This window comes from Atta colombica, unplaced genomic scaffold (genome assembly GCF_001594045.1).
Source record: "Atta colombica isolate Treedump-2 unplaced genomic scaffold, Acol1.0 scaffold27, whole genome shotgun sequence".
Taxonomy (NCBI): domain Eukaryota; kingdom Metazoa; phylum Arthropoda; class Insecta; order Hymenoptera; family Formicidae; genus Atta; species Atta colombica.
The window spans coordinates 1068985-1091679 of NW_017259370.1; the positions used below are offsets into that span (position 1 = coordinate 1068985).

Sequence of the window (22695 nt, forward strand, 5' to 3'; positions counted from 1 at the left end):
ACTATTTATATTTTACCTTCTATTTATACGTTCATGTCTCCTATTTGCATCTTCTATTTTTAAAAGTTTTAATATCATATCTTTGTTATTAATTCATACATTATATATATTTATTAATTCATATTTTTTATTGATTTCTTATTTATGTCTTTTATCTGTATCTTCAAAGTATCTTCTCTCTTTCTCTGTTCACAGCTGTTTCACAACTCTTTTATTCATAATACAATTCCGTGAAATTGAGCCAAATTTAATACTATATTATTAATTCATTTACATAAGAAATCGATTATTTCGATATTTAAAAGATACCACTATTCTTTTTTCCTTCTATTATCTATCGCTGAAAGGACACGTAGTGGTTCCACAGCACCCTGTACGACAGCAAAAAGTTGCCGCAACAGCCACGTCACCCTTCTGATGAACGGAGGAAGACGGAGCTGCCTTCGCGGCGCGCCGATATAAAGGGGTTCAACGGGTTTCCCGTGATTTATCGTTCTAGCGAAAGGGTAGCTAAGTCCTTGCGAAACAAGTCACGTGCTGTGTTCGAAGTTGAAGTTGGGCGACTCAACGAAAATGATCTTTATTGCCGTTCTAGGCTACATCAAGAGTAAATTTCGCGTGTACAATATACCTAGCTTATAAGAGAATTTCACCTATTAATTTCACCTATTATTAATTATACATCGCCTCTACGATAATTTGCGATAAATGCTTTACTCACGAGATATTGCCAGATTACGAGAAGATAAGGAAAACGAAGTTTCGATCTTCGCTCTTTTTATTACAACTATCTTACGTTCCTTCGAACACGCTACCAAAGCCTTGAGAGAATTACAATCGAATATCGATAACTGTTCAAAGAAAGTACGTATGTATTCAGAGAACATATATGTATACATATGTACACATATATATATATACATACATACATACATACATACATACATATATATATATATATATATATAAAACTATATATCTCGTGCAATAACGTCTAGTGCTCCCCGGTGTCCTTAGACGGCACTACGTTGGGCAGAAACGATACGGCTGACCGTTTTTCGTAAAGAAAAACCGCATAAAAAGAAAGCCAAAGGGTAAAAGCTGAAAACTACGCGCGGTAAGAAAAGAGATCTGTGGGTATACGAGCCAGCTGGATGTCTCTGAGGAGCTCTTTGGTAAGCTCGTAGCAGTCCTCGCGCGATGCCGAAAGCTCTTTGCGGGAAAGCTCCGACTACGTCCTCTTGAAACGCACGTCGCATAAACGCTTCGTATAAAAGGTACTCCGCGTAGCTGGCCACGGAAATACATGACAGGGTAATCGTATATTAAAAAGAAAAATACGAATCCTGATTCTCGCGGCAAACTGAACATCGAGCGAAAAATTTCTCTTCTCTATCGATATCTTGTTTCCTATCTTTTTCAGTACAAGAATGATAATGCAATATTTATTTGCTATTGTATTATATGAAGGATTTCATCCTTATTCTTGAATTAATTACATACTGCAGTGTGATATAAAAGGAAGCAAAGAATTAGTTAAATCGCGATTAGAATTCACTAATATTGACAGAAGTAACTTTAAGACAACTTGACAGCGTGCTATCACACATTGAAACGTTAGCTTTGTTAGTTTCAACTATACCGTGCCCCGAAGTGATCGCGCTCGTATCACGTGTCTCTTCGTAGCTGAAGAGAAGGTTAGATGAGCATTCAGACATGTACGTAGATATACAGATATATGTATATATAATCTTAATGCGTCTGTAATGGACTTGCAAACTATTCAACACGCGCGAAACTCGCGTTAACTTAAGCACGGTTACAAAGCCGATAGTTGTTAACTTCCGGGATAAGAGAGAGAGAGCCTTGAGACACAGTACAAGTGCTGGTTACCGTTAGACCGGGCAGAAACTTTGCCGAAAGTGAAGATCGTTAATAATTTAATCAATAAACGAATAAAATAGAAAGCTCGCGGTTTAAACAAGTGATAAAATATTTCTAAGGCAAACAAAAGCAAAAAGCCGATAATAGGACAATAATATATTTAAAGAAAGAATATATTTAAAGAATATCAAATTATAATATCTAAATATCTGCAAAGATTTTTGAAATATCCAGAATTTATTTCTGTATATCTTTCATTGCAATAAATTTGTTTCATGCCATTTTACATTTTAATATCTTATAGAAAATAAGACAATATTTTTTAAAATAAAAAATTGATTTTAGAAATATCGTGTACCTTTCTAATAAAAAAATATTTATTTTTATGATAAAATAGATAACTCGTAGTTTAAATAAACAATAAAATATTTTGAAAAATATAAAGTAAATATAAAGCAAAAAGCTGATAATAACAAAGGACAATAACATATTTAAAAAATGACATCAAATTATAATACCGTAAATGTAATTGTCTGCAAATATTTTTGAAATATCCATGATTTATTTCTATATATCTTCATCACGAGAATTTCTTTATTATTAATAATTCTCTAGTTTCTAATGACAAAAACGTTCGGAGAGAATATCGGCACTATTTTGTTCTATCTTTAACGTTTTCTATCTCTCGTATAGATTTCCACAAACGATAAATCTCTTACGACATTTGAAATAAACTGAGATCATATATAGAGATTAAACGAATATCATAAAAGCATCGCACGCTATGTAAAAATTATATGTTCAATAACACAGTCTCATCTTATACTATTTCATGTCATCGAAAAATAATCATACTATATCATCTACTGATAGAGGTTGTTACGTGCCTTCAAAGTTCTTTATTGTTTCAATCAATAAATTCAATGATACGAACAGACTGAAAAATCTTTCGAATGTTCTAACCATGATAATAAAATATATTATTTCTAGGCTTTCATTATTATAGTTTATGTTATAAATATATTAATTTGTAATTTTTAATTAACCCCAAGTCAACCGACGTTGTTCCAAGAATCGATAATTCGCATTGGAGCGTCGAGCGACCGCACAACTTTCCCAAAAGTAACAAACGATGGCTCGAATATGTCAGGCTTGGTGATTAACGATAGCTCGCGATTCGTGTTCTCCCGCTCATTGCTAACGATCACCGTCGATGTCAACGTGATTCATTTCATCAATTATTGCCAACCGGATTTTCGTTGGCGTGACGATGATAGCCGAATAATTCGCCAATGATCCTCAACTACGAGTACAGATCCAAATTTTATATAGCTGATCGATATTTTATCGGATTCTTATTAAAAATATCTATCAAATACAGAGCTTATAATAAACGTCAATTTCTTTTATCTTATCTTTATATCATTTATCTTTATATCATTTATCTTTAATTTTAAGCAATAAATTATCTACATATTCACATAATCATAGATTTTTTGAAATGCTTTTATATAAGTACGACATTTGTTATTTTAAATATTGAAACAATACTTTTATAATTCAATTATGAAAGTATTCAATTATGAAAGATAATTATAGAATTTGTATAGAATAATAATATTGACATTGTTGAAATAATGCAAGCTGATCGAATTACATTTGAACAAAATGTTTATCTTAATTTTAAGTCAACACAGACATGATTGCCAAATAGTTAATTTTCAATCTTTACTTTTACTCTTCAGACTTTATTGACTTGCTGATCAAAATTTGAGGATTTGTTAACGCAATAAAACGTACACTCCTTTCAACGCCAATCGATGTAGGAATCGAATTCGATGAATTTAACAATTGTGGATAAGCTTAATGACTTGTTCTAATTAAAAGGCCCATTATATAGTGCTAGAGACTTAATAAAACCGAATCCGCGAACTGCATCTATTATCTAATTCTACTTGCTCGTAAAGGGCAAATGTATCTTGGCAACTTTCAACAACAATTTGCGAGTTCAAGTAAACAGAAAACAAAGAACGATCGAAGTAAATGTCATCAAAAAGTCATTAGAAAGACTTGATTATCTCGATTAAATAATTGTGAAAACACTTAATTAAGTTTATAACAACTGAATCGTTTTCGGAGGTTAATTCCCCTCAAGATACTAGTTCGTTAAATACGCTAATCTCAATTAAACTGTTTCTCTTTCAAAAAGCATGAGTAAGAAATTAAAAGACGATAAATTCAGATACTTATAAGATATAAAATATTGTTCTAAAAATAAAAAAAACTCGATACACTTCTATCATTGAGAAAACTTTTATATATATTAATAAAATTTTTTATTTATATTATAATTTCTACTTCTAAATTTATAATTTATCTATTTCGAGAGTTCACATCTTACGATATCAATATCCCTTAAAAATAATGTCTATTGTTTCTAGTTTAGTTATTACTATCTATAGTCGAGGAGAAGCGTCTGATGCCTAGGTATATTTAATGATTTGGCTACTCTCGCATTCGAACTTAATCATTTAGTGTTCAGCTCTCAGCAAAAGCGAACCCTATCTTCCTTCGCTTCCCCCCAATCTAACAGTTTCCTCGGGGGAGGTCGGTGACTCTGATGCTCGTAGATAAACTTAATGGTCCCGGGCTAATTAGGCCGGAAAGAGCCAACGGCATTAGCGGCACCTTTCGTGCTACAGGAATAATTTGGTCTGCCACTTCCTGCCGCAGGAGAGCCTCAGGAGACGAAGCGAGCCACCGACCAACATCATCCTCGCACACACCGCATCCTGGACCGTCGTGAGTCGAAATTTCGCCAGCTAGCCCTCGCAGAAATCGTCTGAGCGTCCTTTTCCATAACACAAAAAGATCCAGAGGAGATGTGGCAGAAAGTTTTAACTCTGTGTCTGGAGCTCTTCGCTTCCTGGATCGCGACAAAGGTGAGGACGCAATATGTTACGTATCTGTGTCAAAGGAAAATGTTTGGTCGAAAGTTCGGTGAAAATATTCCTTTCCGAAGCAATCAGAAACGCTCAGTCAATGCTCGGAATAAAAGAAACAAGGCAAAATATTACTTTCCAGAGAAAGTAAGTTAAATTAAAATATTTTAACTTCCAAGCGAATTCCTGAAGTTTTACAGAAAAAAAAATTCCTGTGAATGTTTTATTCTACAAAATTTTAAGATAGATTGTTAAATTATTACGAAAAGGAATTAATTATACAAATAAACTGAAATAACTCATCGTTGATTTAATTACACATACAATCACGCGTTCATTAATACAATCTTTTTTATAAATAACTGAACTTGTCGAACTTATCGACAAAAAGATATCGATCGTATATAATCGCAATTGAATACTTAAAATACACTTGTAAAAATAATCAGCATGCGAGAAGAATAAAACGAAATTTCCATTCGGATGCTCTTCATCGTCAAAGACGAAATAAACTATTGTCAAGCACGATTCCATTATCCGTCGTTACGGCCATTCGTTTGTCGAACGACGAGAGTGAAAATGAAGAAGACGCTACGGGAAATGTTCTATTATACTGAATAACTACCGAGCCATGACAAAAAAAGACGTAAAAAGAACAACTTACAGAAGGCACAGACACAGACACAGACACGAGGCACGAAAGGAGCATTGAGGGAAGCCTTTTGGTCTCTCGATGCTTTATCCATTATCCGGGGTACCGCGAGCAACAACCGTATCGAAACGATATTGCGGATATCTCGGCACGAGAGAGAAAAGTTTCATAGAAAACTGTATCGTATGCTTCCGTTTCTTTTTCCACATGCGAACTGAGATTGCCTTAACTCTGAACGATAACTTCGATCACAACTAACGACTACCATATATTTTCCACATTTTTATTATTATATTCTTGCATATTAGATTGATCATTCGTCATGTAGTTTTCAAAATAACGTCCAATTTTTATATATACATGTATATTATATATATCATATGATACAATGAGATTAATACTATTATTTAGTACCATTATGTTAATCATTTCAATTCTTTTCTTTTTTGTATTAGATGTACAGAATATTGAAAATATGTGAATATAATACAAATAATTCTAACAATACAAACAATATCAAAATAATTTTTCATTAGCAGAAAACTAGAATAGGAAATTATCAAATTAGTTGTTTGGAATACCATCGGCGATTCTAATATTAAGACAATTGAAAGGATTTACTTTCTGGATTAAGATAGGATAACAAATGGACGGCGATAAATGAGAATGATCGAAGAATCAAGACAATGTTTTTTTTTTGTTTCTAAGATATTTTATTTCACAAGATGTTCGTGCTAAATAATTCTTACCGTTTGTTTACAGACTAGTACTCGCATGTTGCCCAGAGGAAACCCTTTCCACGGAATTAGAAAACTTCAACGACGCACCTTGCCACTTCATCTGTAAGAAAACTTCGTTCCTCCATTCGGGAAAAAAATCATGAGACACAATAACCGTGCGAACGAACGTAGAAGAGAGTATATTACGAACAACTCACTGCTACTTATAATTCATTCTACTTTGGTTGTTTCCATAGAGATATTATGATAGCTTCTTACAAACCGTAGATACCTATATACTCATTGATTATATTGTTATTTCAACAAAATCTAAGACAATCATTGAAGGTTTGTTTATTAAATATGAAGAAACATTTTAAATGGGATATTTTAATATTCATTACATAATAATATTCATTAAGAAAAATATTTTGATTTAATCAATAAGATCCCAATCAATCAATCAATCAATCAATGATCAAAAATCAATAAGAGCCCAATAAGAATGGCACTTTGATAAGGCCAAACAGAATTTATGATGATCATAATTAGAAATTGTCTGATCTCACCAAAATATCATTCTTGTAGCTCTCCTCTTAAGCTTTTTGGTGGTTTAATAAAAATATTGTTTTCAGCATAATAACTATAATAACTATAATCAATAATTATAATCAATAACTATAATTAAAATATCCTGTCTAAAATGTTTCTTAATTCATATATGTTTTAGGAATCATAATTAAAAAAAACTTTAGAAGACAACAATGTTTCAATTAGGATTAGATCATATTCGCGATAATAAAAATGGAAACAATATATATATATAAGCAAATTCGATAACGCTATTCTTTTTCCACAAAAATATCGCATTAGGAATTTGCTCAAATGGTTCGTTTTATTCGCTTGTTTAATTGTGAATCAACTTAAAGTCAACTTAATGTCGAAATATCGAGGAACGAAAGTATCCTTCTAATTTCTGGTAGGACAGAAGGAGAAGTATATCAAAGGTTCTCATAACGCTCGTTTCTAGCGAGGTTTGCACGAGGAAAACGGAATAAGAGAGAAAAGCCGTCGTAAAACCATACCATAGGGCACGCTTAGATCGACGTAGTACCATGGGAATGTCGTGATATCATTTTACGGGATTGCAGGAAGAGAGGACTCGTGAGGATGATCTCGAGTACCGTAATAGGATTTTCAGGATCAGAGCTTTACGCAGGAAGGATTGCGGTATCTTTCGGGCACCAAAAAACATATAACGCGAAATTTTCAGCTTCCGCGGACAGGATGCAGCTTCAATTAGCAGAATGTCCTACGATTAGATAAACCACTTTAACAAAATTTTAACTATACATCTGATATGAACTATACTTGTTTGATAACGTGAAATGAGATAAGTAATCTGTTAATTACGTACACACAAAAATGTTCACATAAAAACAAATTGAAATTTGAATAAACTTTTAAAATATTTTATTTTTGACAACACTAAATTTAATAATTCTATTAAGGTATACTTTGATTTCTATTATTTATGTCTCAATATTTTTTCTTGAAATTAAAATTTGATTTTTATTTTTTTTTTTAAGTTAAATTTTCAATCTAAATGCATTAATGTTAAATTTTTATAATTTATATAAATCACATTTACATACACTTTGTACAACATTATTTCATATTTACTTTATGAACATTTCAATTTACTTTAGTCTGTATATACAAACTTATATAATTCCGTACTTACACGGAAAAACACTGCAGGATTACACATTTTTTATATTCCTGAAATGAATGTTTTCATTATTTATATCACGTATTTTCTTTTAATTATAATATTTGAAATTATAAATTATGTTTCAACATTTTAATTATCTCTCACACATATTTTCAAAATTCTTAAATTTTAGGAATACTTTTAACAATCAATTTATTAGATGTTATAAGTTATCTAATTTACTTCGTTTTTTATTATATTTTTCAGGTGCGTTATGTCAACTTTGGGATTCAAAGTACAGATGTAAATCAAGTCTTTGAGAATAAAATCGCAAAGATACTAAAATCGCTGGCTCATAAAAATACTGAAACGGTCAGCTGAAAAATTTGTATATACAGTCCGAAAGATATACATCGCAACCGTTTTGTATGCTAACAACAAAAGAGGACCTAGCCAACCGCGAAAAGACGCTCTGCGACTCCCAAAGAGATTTCGCCGAAAAGAAATCCGGCCTCAACGACGCGTTCAAGGCGTTTCTATTGTACAAAGTAAATCCCTCATACCCTCTTTTTAGGCATCTGGCGCAGTGCGTCAATTCTCGAGCAATCGAAATATGAAACGGACTCCATATGTTAATTTATTTTTTTCCATTTTCCACTCATAGAATGAAAAAATATAAAAATTAACAGAAGACGACGAAACTGGATGAGAATATCGTTTTTATTGCGTTTTTTGATCTCAATGCAATTATGTCGTCTTTTCGATGATAAAATCAGGTGTATTCTAATTAACAAAGCTCATAATTAATATTGGTACAAGAATAGCTTCCGCAGCAAAAAAAAAATAAGTAATTACATTTCATCCTTATCGCAACAAATTGTAATGGCAAATAAGAACGGAGTAAGAATAAAAATATCATAAATTATGATAATTACATCTTTATCGTTTTATATTGTTCTTCATGTATTATTTTATGACTTTAGATAGATAAATGTATATTGTTAAATTAATAATAGAAGACCTAGCAAGATATTTTTAAAAACTTAGTCTATAAATCAGAAACATTTTTCAAAATGTTCTGATAAATTTTTTATTATCAAATTATAAAAATATTCTTTTCACATAGTTCAAAAATTCTTGAATTTTAGCAATCACTTTTAGATGAAAATTTTCAATTTCAGGAGTTAGTTTTAACAATCTATTTGTTATTATAATTATATAATTACAATCATCTAATTTATTCCGTTTTTATTATTTTTAAGATAATATATGTAAACTAGCTCAAAACTATTATATTGAACGATATTTCAGGAAAAACTTAACTTAACTTAAAAAGCCAATTTCTATAAAGCCACCATTTCTATTGTAAAGCCAAAATCTTCTATGCTGCGACAATAGTCGGTAGTATTAAGAATGAGAATGTTTTGCATTTCTGTTGACGAGAGGGGATGCACGTGCTTACTTTTTACATTTTAAGAACACACACGGTTATACATATAGGTAATTTTGTGGGCGAACAAGCGAGCAGAGTGTTCCGAGCCGTTCTCACGTGATGAGAAACGGAAAGTACTTTACGACTCTATAGCTATATAAAAAAAAAACAGTCTCTCAAGAAGAGACATCGTCATAGCGTATGATGTCCGTGCAAGCTTACTAGTGCCGCCGTGCTTTTTCGTTGAATCCGTTTCGTCGCTCGTACCTATCGAACGATTTGTATGAAAGTCATCGTGAGTCATCACGAGACTCGTCGTAACGATCGGTATTTCGCGACATCGACGAGCAAGTTTCGATTTTACAGCAGCGAAAATGACAGTAGATGAGAAACTAAACATTTAGACTTTCATTTAAAAAATACTATTTCTAAATAAATCGATAATTTTACAATGTTAAATTATTATAATATAATTATGTATTGTGTGTGTGTTTTATAATTATATAGAGTAAAATTTTTGAAATAGCTTATCTTCACACATTTTAAAAATAAAATATGATGAGATATAAAGCAATTTTTCTTAATCATTTTTTAACAAATTTAAATAAGATACAATGTAACGTATATATATTAATGAATACATATATTGTAATTTATTTACAATTCATACGACATTGAATTGACATGATCTCAATTAAAATTCTTCGATTCGCTCACTCGATATCGTGACTCAACTTCAATGTGCAATTACCGGGACGAGACGGCGAGTCCGTGAATAGTGAACAAAAGAAAGAATGTATTTTATGATATTTTACGCAAAAAAAGAAAGAGGAATGATCGTAAATCGAAATATAGCGTTAGTCCAAGATAAACTTAAGTAAGTAGAGATGTATAAATAAAATGACAATTCGAGGCGTGCTATTTTGCGCATGCCTCGTGCGGGGCACCGCGTTGCAATCGAATCGCGATTTTACACATAAGGAGAATCGATTTTCGGTCCACGAGAAGTGGATGGGACCGCGGAACGGTGGTTGAGCATACGTTTGCGTCCGTCACGTTGGCGAATAATTAATTAACGATTTATTTTATCCATTGTAGCCGGTATTAGTACTTTACCGATGGCGCTTGTGATTCCTCTCAACGCATTAGCGTTCGAGCGTGATAATGATTGTAAAGATCTCCGTTGCATTCGATTGTATGGAGAAACTTGTGATGCGATCGAACGATTCGATGGATGACACTTTCGCAAATCTTGATTATCGCGAATCACCGTTTCGCGAGAACGATGCCCAATCACTGGTATACTAAGCGCTACTGTAAAATATTGTATATTATTTCGCATTGTTTATTTTTCAATGTTTTTACTAGAGACGCGTTTCTACGGTATTTAAGAAGAATTACCGCATAATGTTACTGAAGACGCGATCCGTGTTGCTCTGTTGCACCGTATAGATTGCGACAAAAATCATTAATTGCTCCGAAATTAATGCTCCGAATCATTAAAAATTACAGATAATACGATATAAAGATATAATAGAGTTGAAATATGATCGTATCGTCAAATTTATCATCGTATGATTGTTATATCTGCATAAATAAGTATTAATAAGTATAATTATTATTTTTATCAGTAAAATGTTAACGATAAAATTGCATTTCAATAATTAAGAATTTTTATATATTTATATAATAATTTAGAATTATTATTGCTGCATTTTAAAATGTTAAATCAATTTTAATTAGCAGCCTACATATAATTGTGTGCATAAAAAAAATTCATAATTTACACGAGTAGATAGTATTTCACTTTAATGCTCATTAGCATTGTAAAAAGCGATGTTTTCTTCATTATGTTAACTTCTTTTCCAACCAGCTTTTTCTAATGACAATTTCCCTTTTCCTAATTTACATCGCGAGAGAACTTTAAATAATTTACGACCCGGCGAACTCCATTACCATCATTGCTCGCTCTCTTACGGTGTTGCGAGCCAGCAGGATAAACACGTTTGTAAAACTGCAGCGTATCTCCAGCAGCTTTCGCAGTGTGTGAGCTAAAAAAACGAATGCAGAGCAAAACTAGTCTAGGACACATTTAAAGAGCGTATGGCTTGGGTGCAGAGAATAATTACGAATGTAATGTTCGTCTTTGGTAAATCACGTGCTTTTGAAGAGAAACAAAATATTTCGAGTAGAAAATATTACGAACATCTAATTATATGCAGTTATATTGCGAAACGGCGCAACGTTAGAAACTAAAGCCATTTCTTGCACATAATGTGTAAAATTCTGCAAATATCGCCGAACATTTCTATAGTTTCATCAAATGTCATCAAATTGTCTACTAAAAAGTTTTAAAAAGTTAAAAACGGTCATATTATCGCAAAAATATTATTACAATCGCTACGACAAATCGTGGAAATATTCATTGATGTTTCAGAAAATTTAAAAAAAAAAACACGTGTTAATATAAAATTTATTAATGTAATTCACATAAATAGAAAATATTCGATATTTGTAAAAATGGATTGTTGAAACGTTCGCAAAAGGATACGGTTAACATAATACTACAAATGCTTTGAATATTCTTTGATTAATCAATTCATAAAATTCTTTCTTCTTAAGTTTAATCAAATGCGTTAAAGCATTTTTTAGTGAGACTTTAATCGTATCCAAAATGCATCAAAGGTCCAGGATATTTTTTACAATCTTGAATGCTCGAAAGTGCTATTTTCTCAAAAGTATCGTATAAAGACGAGCCAAGCGAACAAGAATCGGACGTTTGCGTTCCGCGATAGTCTTTATAGCAAAAAGACTACGCACTATTGATAATATGGCTAACTCTAGCAGCACGAAGTATTAACGTTAATAGCGAAATTATTATAATGGGGACGTAACGGCGAACTACTAATAAAGATATAGGTCGCCATCAATGTTTCCCGAAACAACTTCCTTCAACGAAATGCGCTCAGAACAGTGACAGATATAAATGAAAGAAGAGATACTCTTGTATTCCTATAATTGGCTACTTTTTGAAGAGTAAAATAAAAGAGTAAAAATATTTTTACTCTTTTATCACCATATTTATGATAATCGAATAGTACAATAAAAATGTTACGCTCCCTATATATGTTTCAAAATACCGACTTTTCCCCACGTTAAAGAACAAATTTCATTTGTTATGTTTAATTATTATGCAAAATGGAAAATGAGTTTACAATTGCAGATTGTAATGTAAAATATAAGAAAAAAGAAATAAAGGTGCATGTAATTTTTAGACATGATCTTTCAAACAAATATTGTAACAGATATTAATTATTTAAAATTATGGGACATATGAAAAACATACAATTTAGATACAGTAATAAAAATATTTGAGTACTTATAAAATTAAGGTAATGCTCTTCAGAAATCCTTGGTAATATCTTTATAAAAATTCTCATTGCAAATTTTATTAATTTTTTAATACTTTAAGATTGCTTCAGAGAACTTGTTCACACATGCATGAACTTTTATGAACCTTCAAAGCAAGTGCCGATTATTCGAATAAGAGATAATTATTCTCATTCATTTAGATTTGTCATCAAATCGAGTGCCAATTACCGGGCATCATGGACAAATTGATAGTGTGTAAGGCACAAAATGATTTTTATTACTTAATTTCATTTCCCAAATGAGGCAAATTATGATTGAATATGTCACACTTATATTTACATGTTTGTAAAATATATGATTTATCTAAAATTAAAAGAGCATGCCGCTGATCTTTCGAATCATTTTTTGAATATGCATGATTTCGTTTAGAATATTTTAAAGATGGAGCATAACGCGAGGAATCGTTAGGAAATGATTGAGGCTAGTATCAGCAACGAGATTTCATGTGAGAAAAGCTTTACACTGGAAGACGCTAGCATTAGATGATTATTATGAAGCGTCGACAAGCGAAAATACTTTATTCTAGTCGTATCTTTCATGCTTTGCCAAGTACGCAAATGTAATTCTTGTGTTTAAATGTAAAGGTCAATTATGTTTTAATAAAATCTGCCAAGATTCTCTTATCAGTGTTCCATGTGTTTCCCTTACCCTTTTTCCTATAATGTCTATAAATCTTCTTTTTTTAATGCAAAAATAGCAATAAAACTATATTTACAATTAAAATCTAAAATAGTTAAACAAGAAAAAAAAACAAAAATTATAATTATAATTATTTAAAAAATTATAATTATTTTAATTTAATTTTTTTAATTTATATTATCAAAAGATCTAATAGTAATTAATATGTTTAATTGTACTTTTCTTTTAGTACTTTCTCACATTTAAACAATATACTGGTTTTAAAATATATATTCATCACACAAAAATACCTGATAAACATTAATGCATGTAACATTTTAATAAACACATTTGACATGTTTTCAAATATGAATATTGTGTATGAGAAAGTATTGCTATCATTTAATCAGTAATCTATATGGAATAATACAGCAATTTTTGGTAATGGTAGTTAACACATACATAGAAATAAAATTTCATACATTGAAATAAAATTTATATTTACAAATATTACATATAGAACAGCAAATAGGCTCAGGTATTTTTGTAACTAACTACAGTATTCATTTTATGTAAAGAGGTTGAGAATGATCTAAGTTGTACTTCTTGACTGTTTGCAATAAAAACTGGCTGAGTCTCGTCCCACTGGTTGGGAATGTTACAGTCAGATACTGTGTACGTAAGTATATCGAAAGAACATAGGCAATCCAAGAGTGGTAAGAAGCTTACAGTACCTGTAAGAATACTTTATTATGACTTCAATGTCTTAAATTCTATATAGCATAGAACATTCAGCGCTGCAACAATATCGCTAGAGTGTTTCATGCTACTTGAGATATATCATAGCGTTTTATTTCAAATAGTACCGTGTTTCATATTACCTGTGATCTGACGTATTACTTCGCGTATTTCTTTCTGTATAGTTTTTACATCTTTTGTCCCTACTTCAGGCAAATCACCCTTAATGATGCTATCTGTTCCATTAGCCTTCTGATCTTCATAATCGACCTTGAAATCCCACTTCTCCAGCACTTCCTTTGTATTGACATTTGTTATGACGAGCGTGATTTTATGCACCTTGCGCTGGACAAGCCACTCTTCAATCTGTCTCAGCACAGTATTTAAGAAAGATGTAATCTTCTCGTCCGTGGACGTGAAGATGAATAGACCGAAATGTTCGGAGGGTGTGAAAGTCTCCGGCGGATATATTCCTCTTTGATAGAGTATACTATTGACTCCATAGACTGCAACAAAGGATAACAATCAAAGAAAGGTTAGAAATATCTCAAAACTAAAATTGACTCACTAAAATCATACTTACGCAGATACTGCGAGACCAACTCGGCAGAGCCTTTTAAAGTAATGCACTTAGTCTTTTGTTGCGTTTCAGTCATGCTGCAAAATAGTCAAATCGCAATAAAATCGGAAAATCACGGCACTCAGCACATACCGGTTTACAAATTTGAAAAGAAACGACGATCAATCAGATTCGACCAATCCAATTTGACCAATCATATGTAAGAGAGTATGCTAAAACCGCTAAAATTTTATCGCGCAATTTAAAAACATGTTTAAAGATACATTTTCATGAGCTACTTAAGGGTCAACGCAATGCTACAAATGCTTTAAAGGAATTTTTGATTGGTCAATTTATAAAATTTTTTGTCCTAATTTTTTGTCCTAATCAACCAAACGCTTCAAAACATTTGTAATGAGACTTTGGCCAAATGGACCAATTAGAAGAAAGAATTTTACAAATTAACTTAATTAAGAGAAATTTACAACACTCTGGCTCGTATTCAAATAAAATTATATATATCTATAAAAGCGCGCTTTTATCTCTAAAATTCTATACTATGCGTAACATAAATTATTAGCGCGCTAAGGTCGGTTGCACCAACCTTACTTTGATTTTAAATGAGGCTTAAAACTCTTTCTGTCTCTTTTTGGCTTTAAAACGAGATAGATAGAGTTTTACGTCTCGCTTAAAGTCAAAGTGACATTGGTGCAACTGGGCCTTATATTGCTGTAAGCGCGTTCTGAATATGGGCCTCTCTGTCTCATTTTAAAGCGAAAAAGAGACAGAGACAGAGAGAGTTTTAAGCCTTACTTAAAATCAAAGTAACGTTGGTGCAGGTCTAAGTCGGCCTCACCATGCAAAACTTCTAGAAATGATATAATATTACTTCCGCCGCGCGACAAAAGTTGGATTGATTTCAAATTGATGGAAATTAATTATCTATGGTGGAAATTATATATCTATGGTGGAATACATATCTATTAAGCCGGGTTCACACTTTGACGGAAAGCAGAAGCCAATCGGAACTCGCAATAGTAGTGAGTGAGACATTTCGCTTGTCTGCTTCTATCTTTCCGCGAGTTCTGCTTGATTTCCGTTTTTCCGCTTTGCGCTTTTCCATCAAGGTATGAACCCGGCTTTACTTCTGAGTAAACGAGACGTTGATTGGCTGCGCCAACTTCTGTCGCGCGGCAAGCGTTGCCGCGTTCTGTGTACACGAACCAATAGAAAACATCTATTCATTTTAGACGCGTGGATTGGCTGCGATTTCTTTTGATGCGTATATCATTTAGACTATGGTCAAAGTCTCTTTGAAGCATTTGATGAACCAATTAGAAGAAAGAATTTTACCAACTGACCAATTAAAAAACGTTTCAAAGCGTTTTCAGCATTGCGTTGATCGTATCCTTAGAAATCCATCTATAAATTCTATGCGAATCCTGGCTGGATAACAGCAGCGCCGCAGACGACCCAGACACAGAAGTGAAGTAAGTAGCCACTGCAAGTAGCAAAGCCGACGAGACAGGAAGCTGAGGAAGCGACGTTCGTCGCGAATTTATTGGTCTCCTTTATTTGCGATTGGCATACGTATCTGGCACCATGAGTAACGCTGAGGAATCGTTAGTAGCTGGTCTCGTGTATAACTATTTGTTAAAGAAAGATGCATCGTTGGCGGCGGTTTTCCAGAAGAAGACGAAAGCGGTAAGTCGCAAGGATGGCCGACGCCACGCGCCATGCGGCACTAAAGTACCGTCTGGCGCCATACTCGTTAACACCACGTGGATTCAACGCAGTTTGAGCGCTCCCAATATGATTTTTCTCGATTATTTTATATCATCTGCACGTTGTGCATAATTTTTATTGTAACAACTTAAAATTATCAAATATTGCATGTAATTGGCAATAATTGTTTTATCAATGCTTATATATTTCAGCCTCTCCTGCGAAAAGAATTTCCAACATTAGTGGAAGTAATTAAGTATTTCCAAAAGAACTCTCCCAAAAAGATCCCATTAATAACACAAGTAACTAAGGAAAGCAGTTCGGATTCGAGCTCGGAAAGTGAAGAAGAAACAGAAAAAAATGCACAAGTTAATGGCAAAGTGGAGACAGTAGCTCTTAAAAAGATAGCGGAATCTTCTTCGGAAGATTCTAGTGAAGGTGAAGATATTCCAGTACTAACTCCAGAAATAAAGAAAATAAATTCTCTCCCCTTTCTTCTGCGGGAAGAAAAGGAGAATTATGAAAATGATCTAAGTTTTCGAGCGAAAGCAGCTGGAACAATGATGAAAGCTTTTACTCGATTAGAGGGTAAAATATCTGATTCATCTGATTCAACTTCCAATGATTCATCTTCAGCGAGTCCTGACGTTCAAATGGTAAATTCAAAAACTACCAAACAGTTAGCAATGAAGACATCCACACCCATAACGAATGCACCTTCAAAAACACAATTACAAAAACAGAATAAATCAGCAACACTGGTTACAAATAAGAGCAAAAGTCGTGATGTAGCTGCATTGAATGAGAATGTACAGAAAAAACCAGTTCTCAGTAAATCTACAGTGTCAGCAAAACAAACTGCCATGGAAGAATCTTCTAGTGACGACGATAGCAGTGACGAACAGCAGTCCGTTGAGAAATCAACTTCGTCAGCAACTGCTGTGCAAAAAGATTCTTCTTCGAGCGAAGAAGAGAGCAGCGAAGAGGAACATAAGGCAATCGTAACAAAAACTGCTGCAACTTTGAAGACACAAAATCAGAATAAGCCAGCGCCAGCAAAAGCAATTAAAAAATCAGAGTCGTCATCGAGTGAAGAAAGCAGCGATGAAGAAGAAACGCCCCAAAAAGCTCCCAATAAACCAGCTGCACCAGTAAAATTAACTACCAAGAAAGAGTCTTCAAGCGAAGATAGCGATGATAGCGACGATAGCGAAGAAGAGCCTGTTAAGAAACCAACTTCAGTAGCCACTACCAAGAAAATAACTCCGGCAATTGCTGCTAAGAAAGCAACTCCGGCAGTCGCCGCTAAGAAAACAAAATCTTCCTCGAGCGAAGAAAGTAGCGAAGATGAAAAACCTCCTATTAAAAAACCAGCTCTCACTAATCAAAGTACTGCTAATAAAATTAGTTCTGTAAAGAAAGATTCATCAAGCGAGGATTCAGAAGATGAATCCGATGAAGAAGAAAAATCAGCAACAATGATAGTAACGAAAGCAGCACTTGATAAAACGCCAATTATTACTAATCGAAATACTAATAAAATTAGTTCTATAAAGAAAAAAGTTTCATCGAGCGAGGATTCAGACGATGAATCTGATGAAGAAGAGAAACCAATGACAGTGGCACCTAGTAAAACGCCAGTTCTCGCTAATCAAAATACTGCTAGTAAAATTAGTTCTGTAAAGAAAAAAGATTCGTCAAGCGAGGAATCAGAGGACGAATCTGATGAAAAAGAGAAACCAACGACAACAGTAGTATCGAAAGTGGCGATTAGTAAAACACAGAAGAAGAAGGAATCTTCTAGCGAAGATTCAGAAGATGATTCGGAAGATGAAGCACCAACAACAGCACCAGCCAAGACAATCGCCAAAAAAGAATCCTCGAGTGAATCTGATTCAGACTCCAATAACTCCAATAAAGAGAAGATGAAAGTTCACACACCAGCTGAGGTCAACAAGGGACAAAAAAGGAAACACGCTGATAATGATGAAGAAAAAACACCAGCAAAAGCTGCAAGAAATAGCTATGGCAACTTTGTGAAAGCTAATAGTAGCTTCAATGGAAACAAGGTATGTACTCACCCATCTATCTACCCATCCACACACACACACACACACACACACACACACACACATATTATGTGTATGTAAAGGTTTTTATATAAAATACGATCTAAAATACAGTCTAACATTTTTAATCATATTTTGAATGCAACCATTACTGCTATGTTTAAGTAACAATTAAAATAGATATATTAGTTTGTGGACATGACTTGGTTATTGAATGAAATAACAAAAATTAAAAATATTAAGCTTTCAATAATATGTACGTTTCTAAATAAATTCGTTATTGAATTTTTATAAGTAACGAATTTATTTAAGAATTGTACATATTAAAAGCTGGATATTTAAAATTTTTTTTATCGTTTTGTCCAATAATTGGAATATGTATATTGGAATATATCTCCTAATATCCGATTTTTCATTTTCTAGTTAACTTGTCATTAGGCTTAACCTGATGTTTTATCTAATGAGTTTCATCTGTGATTATGTCATAGGTGAAACCTACTGAAACAGCTTAAACTTAATATCAAGTTAATAATAGAACATTGGGCCTAATTAGTTTACCTTAACTTTACATTTCTTTACGTTACTGAGAAATGATATAAATATTTTTTTTTATCATCTATGATTTTTATTTAGTGGCAGAAAAATCGTACATATCAGCGTGTGAAAAGTGAAGACATCATATTGGATCCTAAGTTGGCTAATAATTCGTTTGAAGCAAAGGTAAATGCTTGGAAACCGTCCAAGAGGCATAGGTCGCTCGCCCTTTTTATAAAAGCTCGAGACCCTGCTTGAGACCATGTTTCCGTGCATTCACCAAATTTATCCAAATTTTAAAATCTAAAACAAATAAAAACAAGAAAAAAAGAAAGATGTGAATTGCTTTGTAATAACATGCTTCCAGTATGGGCGACTGACCTATTCCTCTTTTGTTTTAGGATGAAGATGATAACAGTTTTAAAAAACAAAACTTCGAACGAGGTGGATTTAGGGGTGGATTTAGAGGCGGATTTAGGGGTGGTTTCCGAGGAGGACGTGACGAAGGTGGTCATGGCGGTTTTAGAGGTGGACGTGGCGGCGATCGGGGTGGGCGTTGGAGCAACAGTGGTGATAACGCTGGATATAGGAACAACGATAATGATAGGGGTGGTCGTGGAGGTCGTGGTGGTTTTAGAGGTGGTCGTGGTGGTGGTAGAGGTGGCGGTAGAGGTGGTTTCGATGGCAGAAAATCTTGGGGAGGAAACAGAGATAATGACGGATCCAGAAAATCGTGGGGAAACAATGAGAATAATGATAGAGGAGGTTTTAGGGGTGGTTTCGATAAAAGAAAATCTTTCGATATCGCAGGCCCACCTCAAAATAAAAGAATCACTTTTGATGATTAATAATAAAGATGTATATAAAGGTGAGGGAAAAATCGGGATTTTACTACAAAGATATAATCTTTTAACCTTTAAGAAAAATGTAAAGACATATTTAACATTTATTTTTTTCTCTACAGAAAGGTGCAAGAGGATCATGGGGGGAACGCGCTAATGAAGTATTGAAGTTTACAAAAGGCAAGAAGTTTCGACATGAGAAGCAAAAAAAGAAGCGTGGTTCTTACCGCGGTGGACACATAGATACACATGTTAATTCCATTAAATTCGAGGATTAAACAATTACACTTCGTAATTTTTTTTATTATTTTCACCATATTTAAATCAGTAAAATAATTAATAAAGTTTAATACTGACTTATACTGTAAACATGTATGCTAAAATATATAAAACAATTGTTGTCTAAGATTTTAAAGAAAAGACGAGAGATTATAACGAATTCGGTTGATATATTCACTTATTTAGTCACATAAATTGAAGCTGCTATTAAATATACCAAAATCGTATAGAATTATATAATGAAACTTGGAAGCTAAAATAAAGTATGTAGCACAATTAGTGTATTTGACAAAATATGTGTAATATTTCACTGACAAGAGAATGTGCTACATTGCAAAAGTGATTTTAAAAAAATTAACATCAGTCGAAAGATCACATTTGAAATAGATACTCTAGATGATCAAATTTTGCAATCCTATGAATTCTATATCCGACAAAGGTCGAAACATGTTCGGCTATTTTAACTTAAATACAAAATATCTCGAGAACAATGCATTTTTGAAAAAAATGTTTCAAATAAGAATTGTAAAGTTTGAAAAGTACCATCAGATGAGCTATCAATTTGTGTGGAATCTTATTGGATTCAACTACATTATTTTTGAGATATTTTGTCTCTAAACATGGTCTGGCTCAAGTCAGGTATAGTAGAATCCATGGGATCCCAGTATTTGATCATCTAGAATACTCATTTCAAATGTGATTTTTAAAAATACTTTCGGTTAATAAAATTAGTTTTGTTTATATCAATTTTGCAATATAGCACGTTTTCTTATAAACTAGATATTTTATGTTACATTATAATTCTACATAAATAACTATATACTTTTAATCTGTACTATTATATACTTTTAATCTGTACTATTATTATACTATTTTTTCAACCGAATTTGCTATTACTCGACAGAATGTTATTAAACACGTTGTATCAAATCATACACTTAAAAAACCCACATTTTATTTCCGCAATTATTAATTTGCAACGTTCTATGTATATGTTCTATGTATGTTACGAAAATGTTAATCTTATCAAAGCAGTTTGCAAGTGCTCGCAATACGAAAATGTTTTTGAATACATTATAAATTACATCATAACGAATACTGAAATACATTATTTTTAGAACAATTAAGATCTAGTATAAAGTCTAGAATAAGTTTCACAGAATTTATTTTCTACAGATTAAAATATTAATGTCGCTTGGTTTAATCTATCAATTATTTATCATTTTATAAAAAATATAAAATAATTATAGAATAATAATAGCATAAATATCTATATCCATTTTATTTGTTCTCTATTCATTAAGATTTTTATTCAAGATTTATGTTACGCGAACGTAATTTTTATTTTAAGATCTGAGATTTTTGTAATTTCGGCAAATTTTGATGTTATTCATGACTTCATTTGATTCTCTAAAATTTTTCCGAAAATCAAGCAATAAAGCTTCCATGATTGGTGCAAAAAATTGCAAGAAAGAAAATTTTTTTGATATTTGTGACTACAATTATATATTACTAATAATTATGATTATTACTGCTATAATATTAGTAATAACAACTATATGTATAGTTCTAACAACAAATATATATAGTTAGCAATCTATAAAACGACTATAATTATAATTATTATAATAAAAATTATTCAAATTATAATCATTTGAATCATTTTTAATTTTCAACTATTTTTATGGTAATAACAACTATAATTATAATCATTTTATAGATTGCTAACTATATATATTTGTTGTTAGATCTATATGTATGATTACTATTATTAATATTATAATAATAATTATAATTATAGCTACAAATATCAAATATTTTTCTCTCAATGTAATTAATAAAAAAAGATCGTGTATTTCTTTGTGCAATAAGAACAATTTCATATGATAATTCTGTTTGAAAATATATTGCTTTTGAAAATATCCATTTATATTTATATAGAGTTCTTTCCAGCAAGGACATAGACACTGGGTAACATAGTGAATTGTTTCATCCTTGCTTAACATAAGCAAATAATAAGGGTGTAATGTATTATACTGTATCCTTGCTGAAAAGCACCCATAATTTCAGTAAATTCAAAAATTCCATAATAAATTTTTATCATTTGTTGAATGTTTAGTATTTTTTCATCTGTCATGAAATCCGCATTTTTCTAAATTTTAATCGATATTGTATAGGATTTTTACAAATTTCTCATCCTAAAATTCCATAATTTTTTTCTGATTTCCTGACAAAATTTTCCCTGATGCTTTCAATAATAATTTTTTAATTTTTTTTTATTTGGAAATCATGAAATATTTTGTTTGATAAAGCAATTTAACATGATCGCATTCAACAGAATGTTTCTTTTACTGTTGGAAGTTTTCTTCGCGCTGATTGAATTATACTTTTAAATCTGCAGGGATAATCCTATCTTAACGAAGACTTACAAAATAAATGTTTTACTGAACACAGCAAATGGTAATATAAATTAATTAACACTGTGCTGTTGAAACTGCATCCATTTAATTATTAAGTTGATAGTTATTCCAAAATTGCGTTTAATATATATATATA

At 32.1% G+C, this 22695-nt stretch overlaps 2 protein-coding genes across 3 annotated transcripts; one reads left to right on the plus strand and one right to left on the minus strand.

Moving 5' to 3' along the window:
* Nucleotides 1-13876: 13876 nt before the first annotated feature.
* On the minus strand, nt 13877-14862 carry LOC108689456 (mitotic spindle assembly checkpoint protein MAD2A). The gene is made up of 3 exons (XM_018196222.1): nt 14715-14862; nt 14275-14637; nt 13877-14127 (listed from the first exon to the last, which is right to left on the minus strand). The coding sequence occupies exons 1-3, from the start codon at nt 14785-14787 to the stop codon at nt 13928-13930; spliced, it is 636 nt and encodes a 211-aa protein (XP_018051711.1). The 5' UTR covers nt 14788-14862; the 3' UTR covers nt 13877-13927.
* A 1308-nt stretch (nt 14863-16170) lies between these two features.
* On the plus strand, nt 16171-21235 carry LOC108689579 (nucleolin 1). Of its 2 annotated transcripts, none has more exons than XM_018196425.1 (4): nt 16171-16394; nt 16628-18484; nt 19118-19204; nt 19983-21235. In XM_018196425.1, the coding sequence occupies exons 1-4, from the start codon at nt 16293-16295 to the stop codon at nt 20136-20138; spliced, it is 2202 nt and encodes a 733-aa protein (XP_018051914.1). In that variant the 5' UTR covers nt 16171-16292; the 3' UTR covers nt 20139-21235. The 2 variants fall into 2 exon arrangements, with proteins under 2 accessions (XP_018051914.1, XP_018051913.1); XM_018196424.1 differs by lacking the exon at nt 19118-19204 and adding an exon at nt 19420-19886 and having other exon boundaries at nt 19983-20060.
* Nucleotides 21236-22695: the final 1460 nt, after the last annotated feature.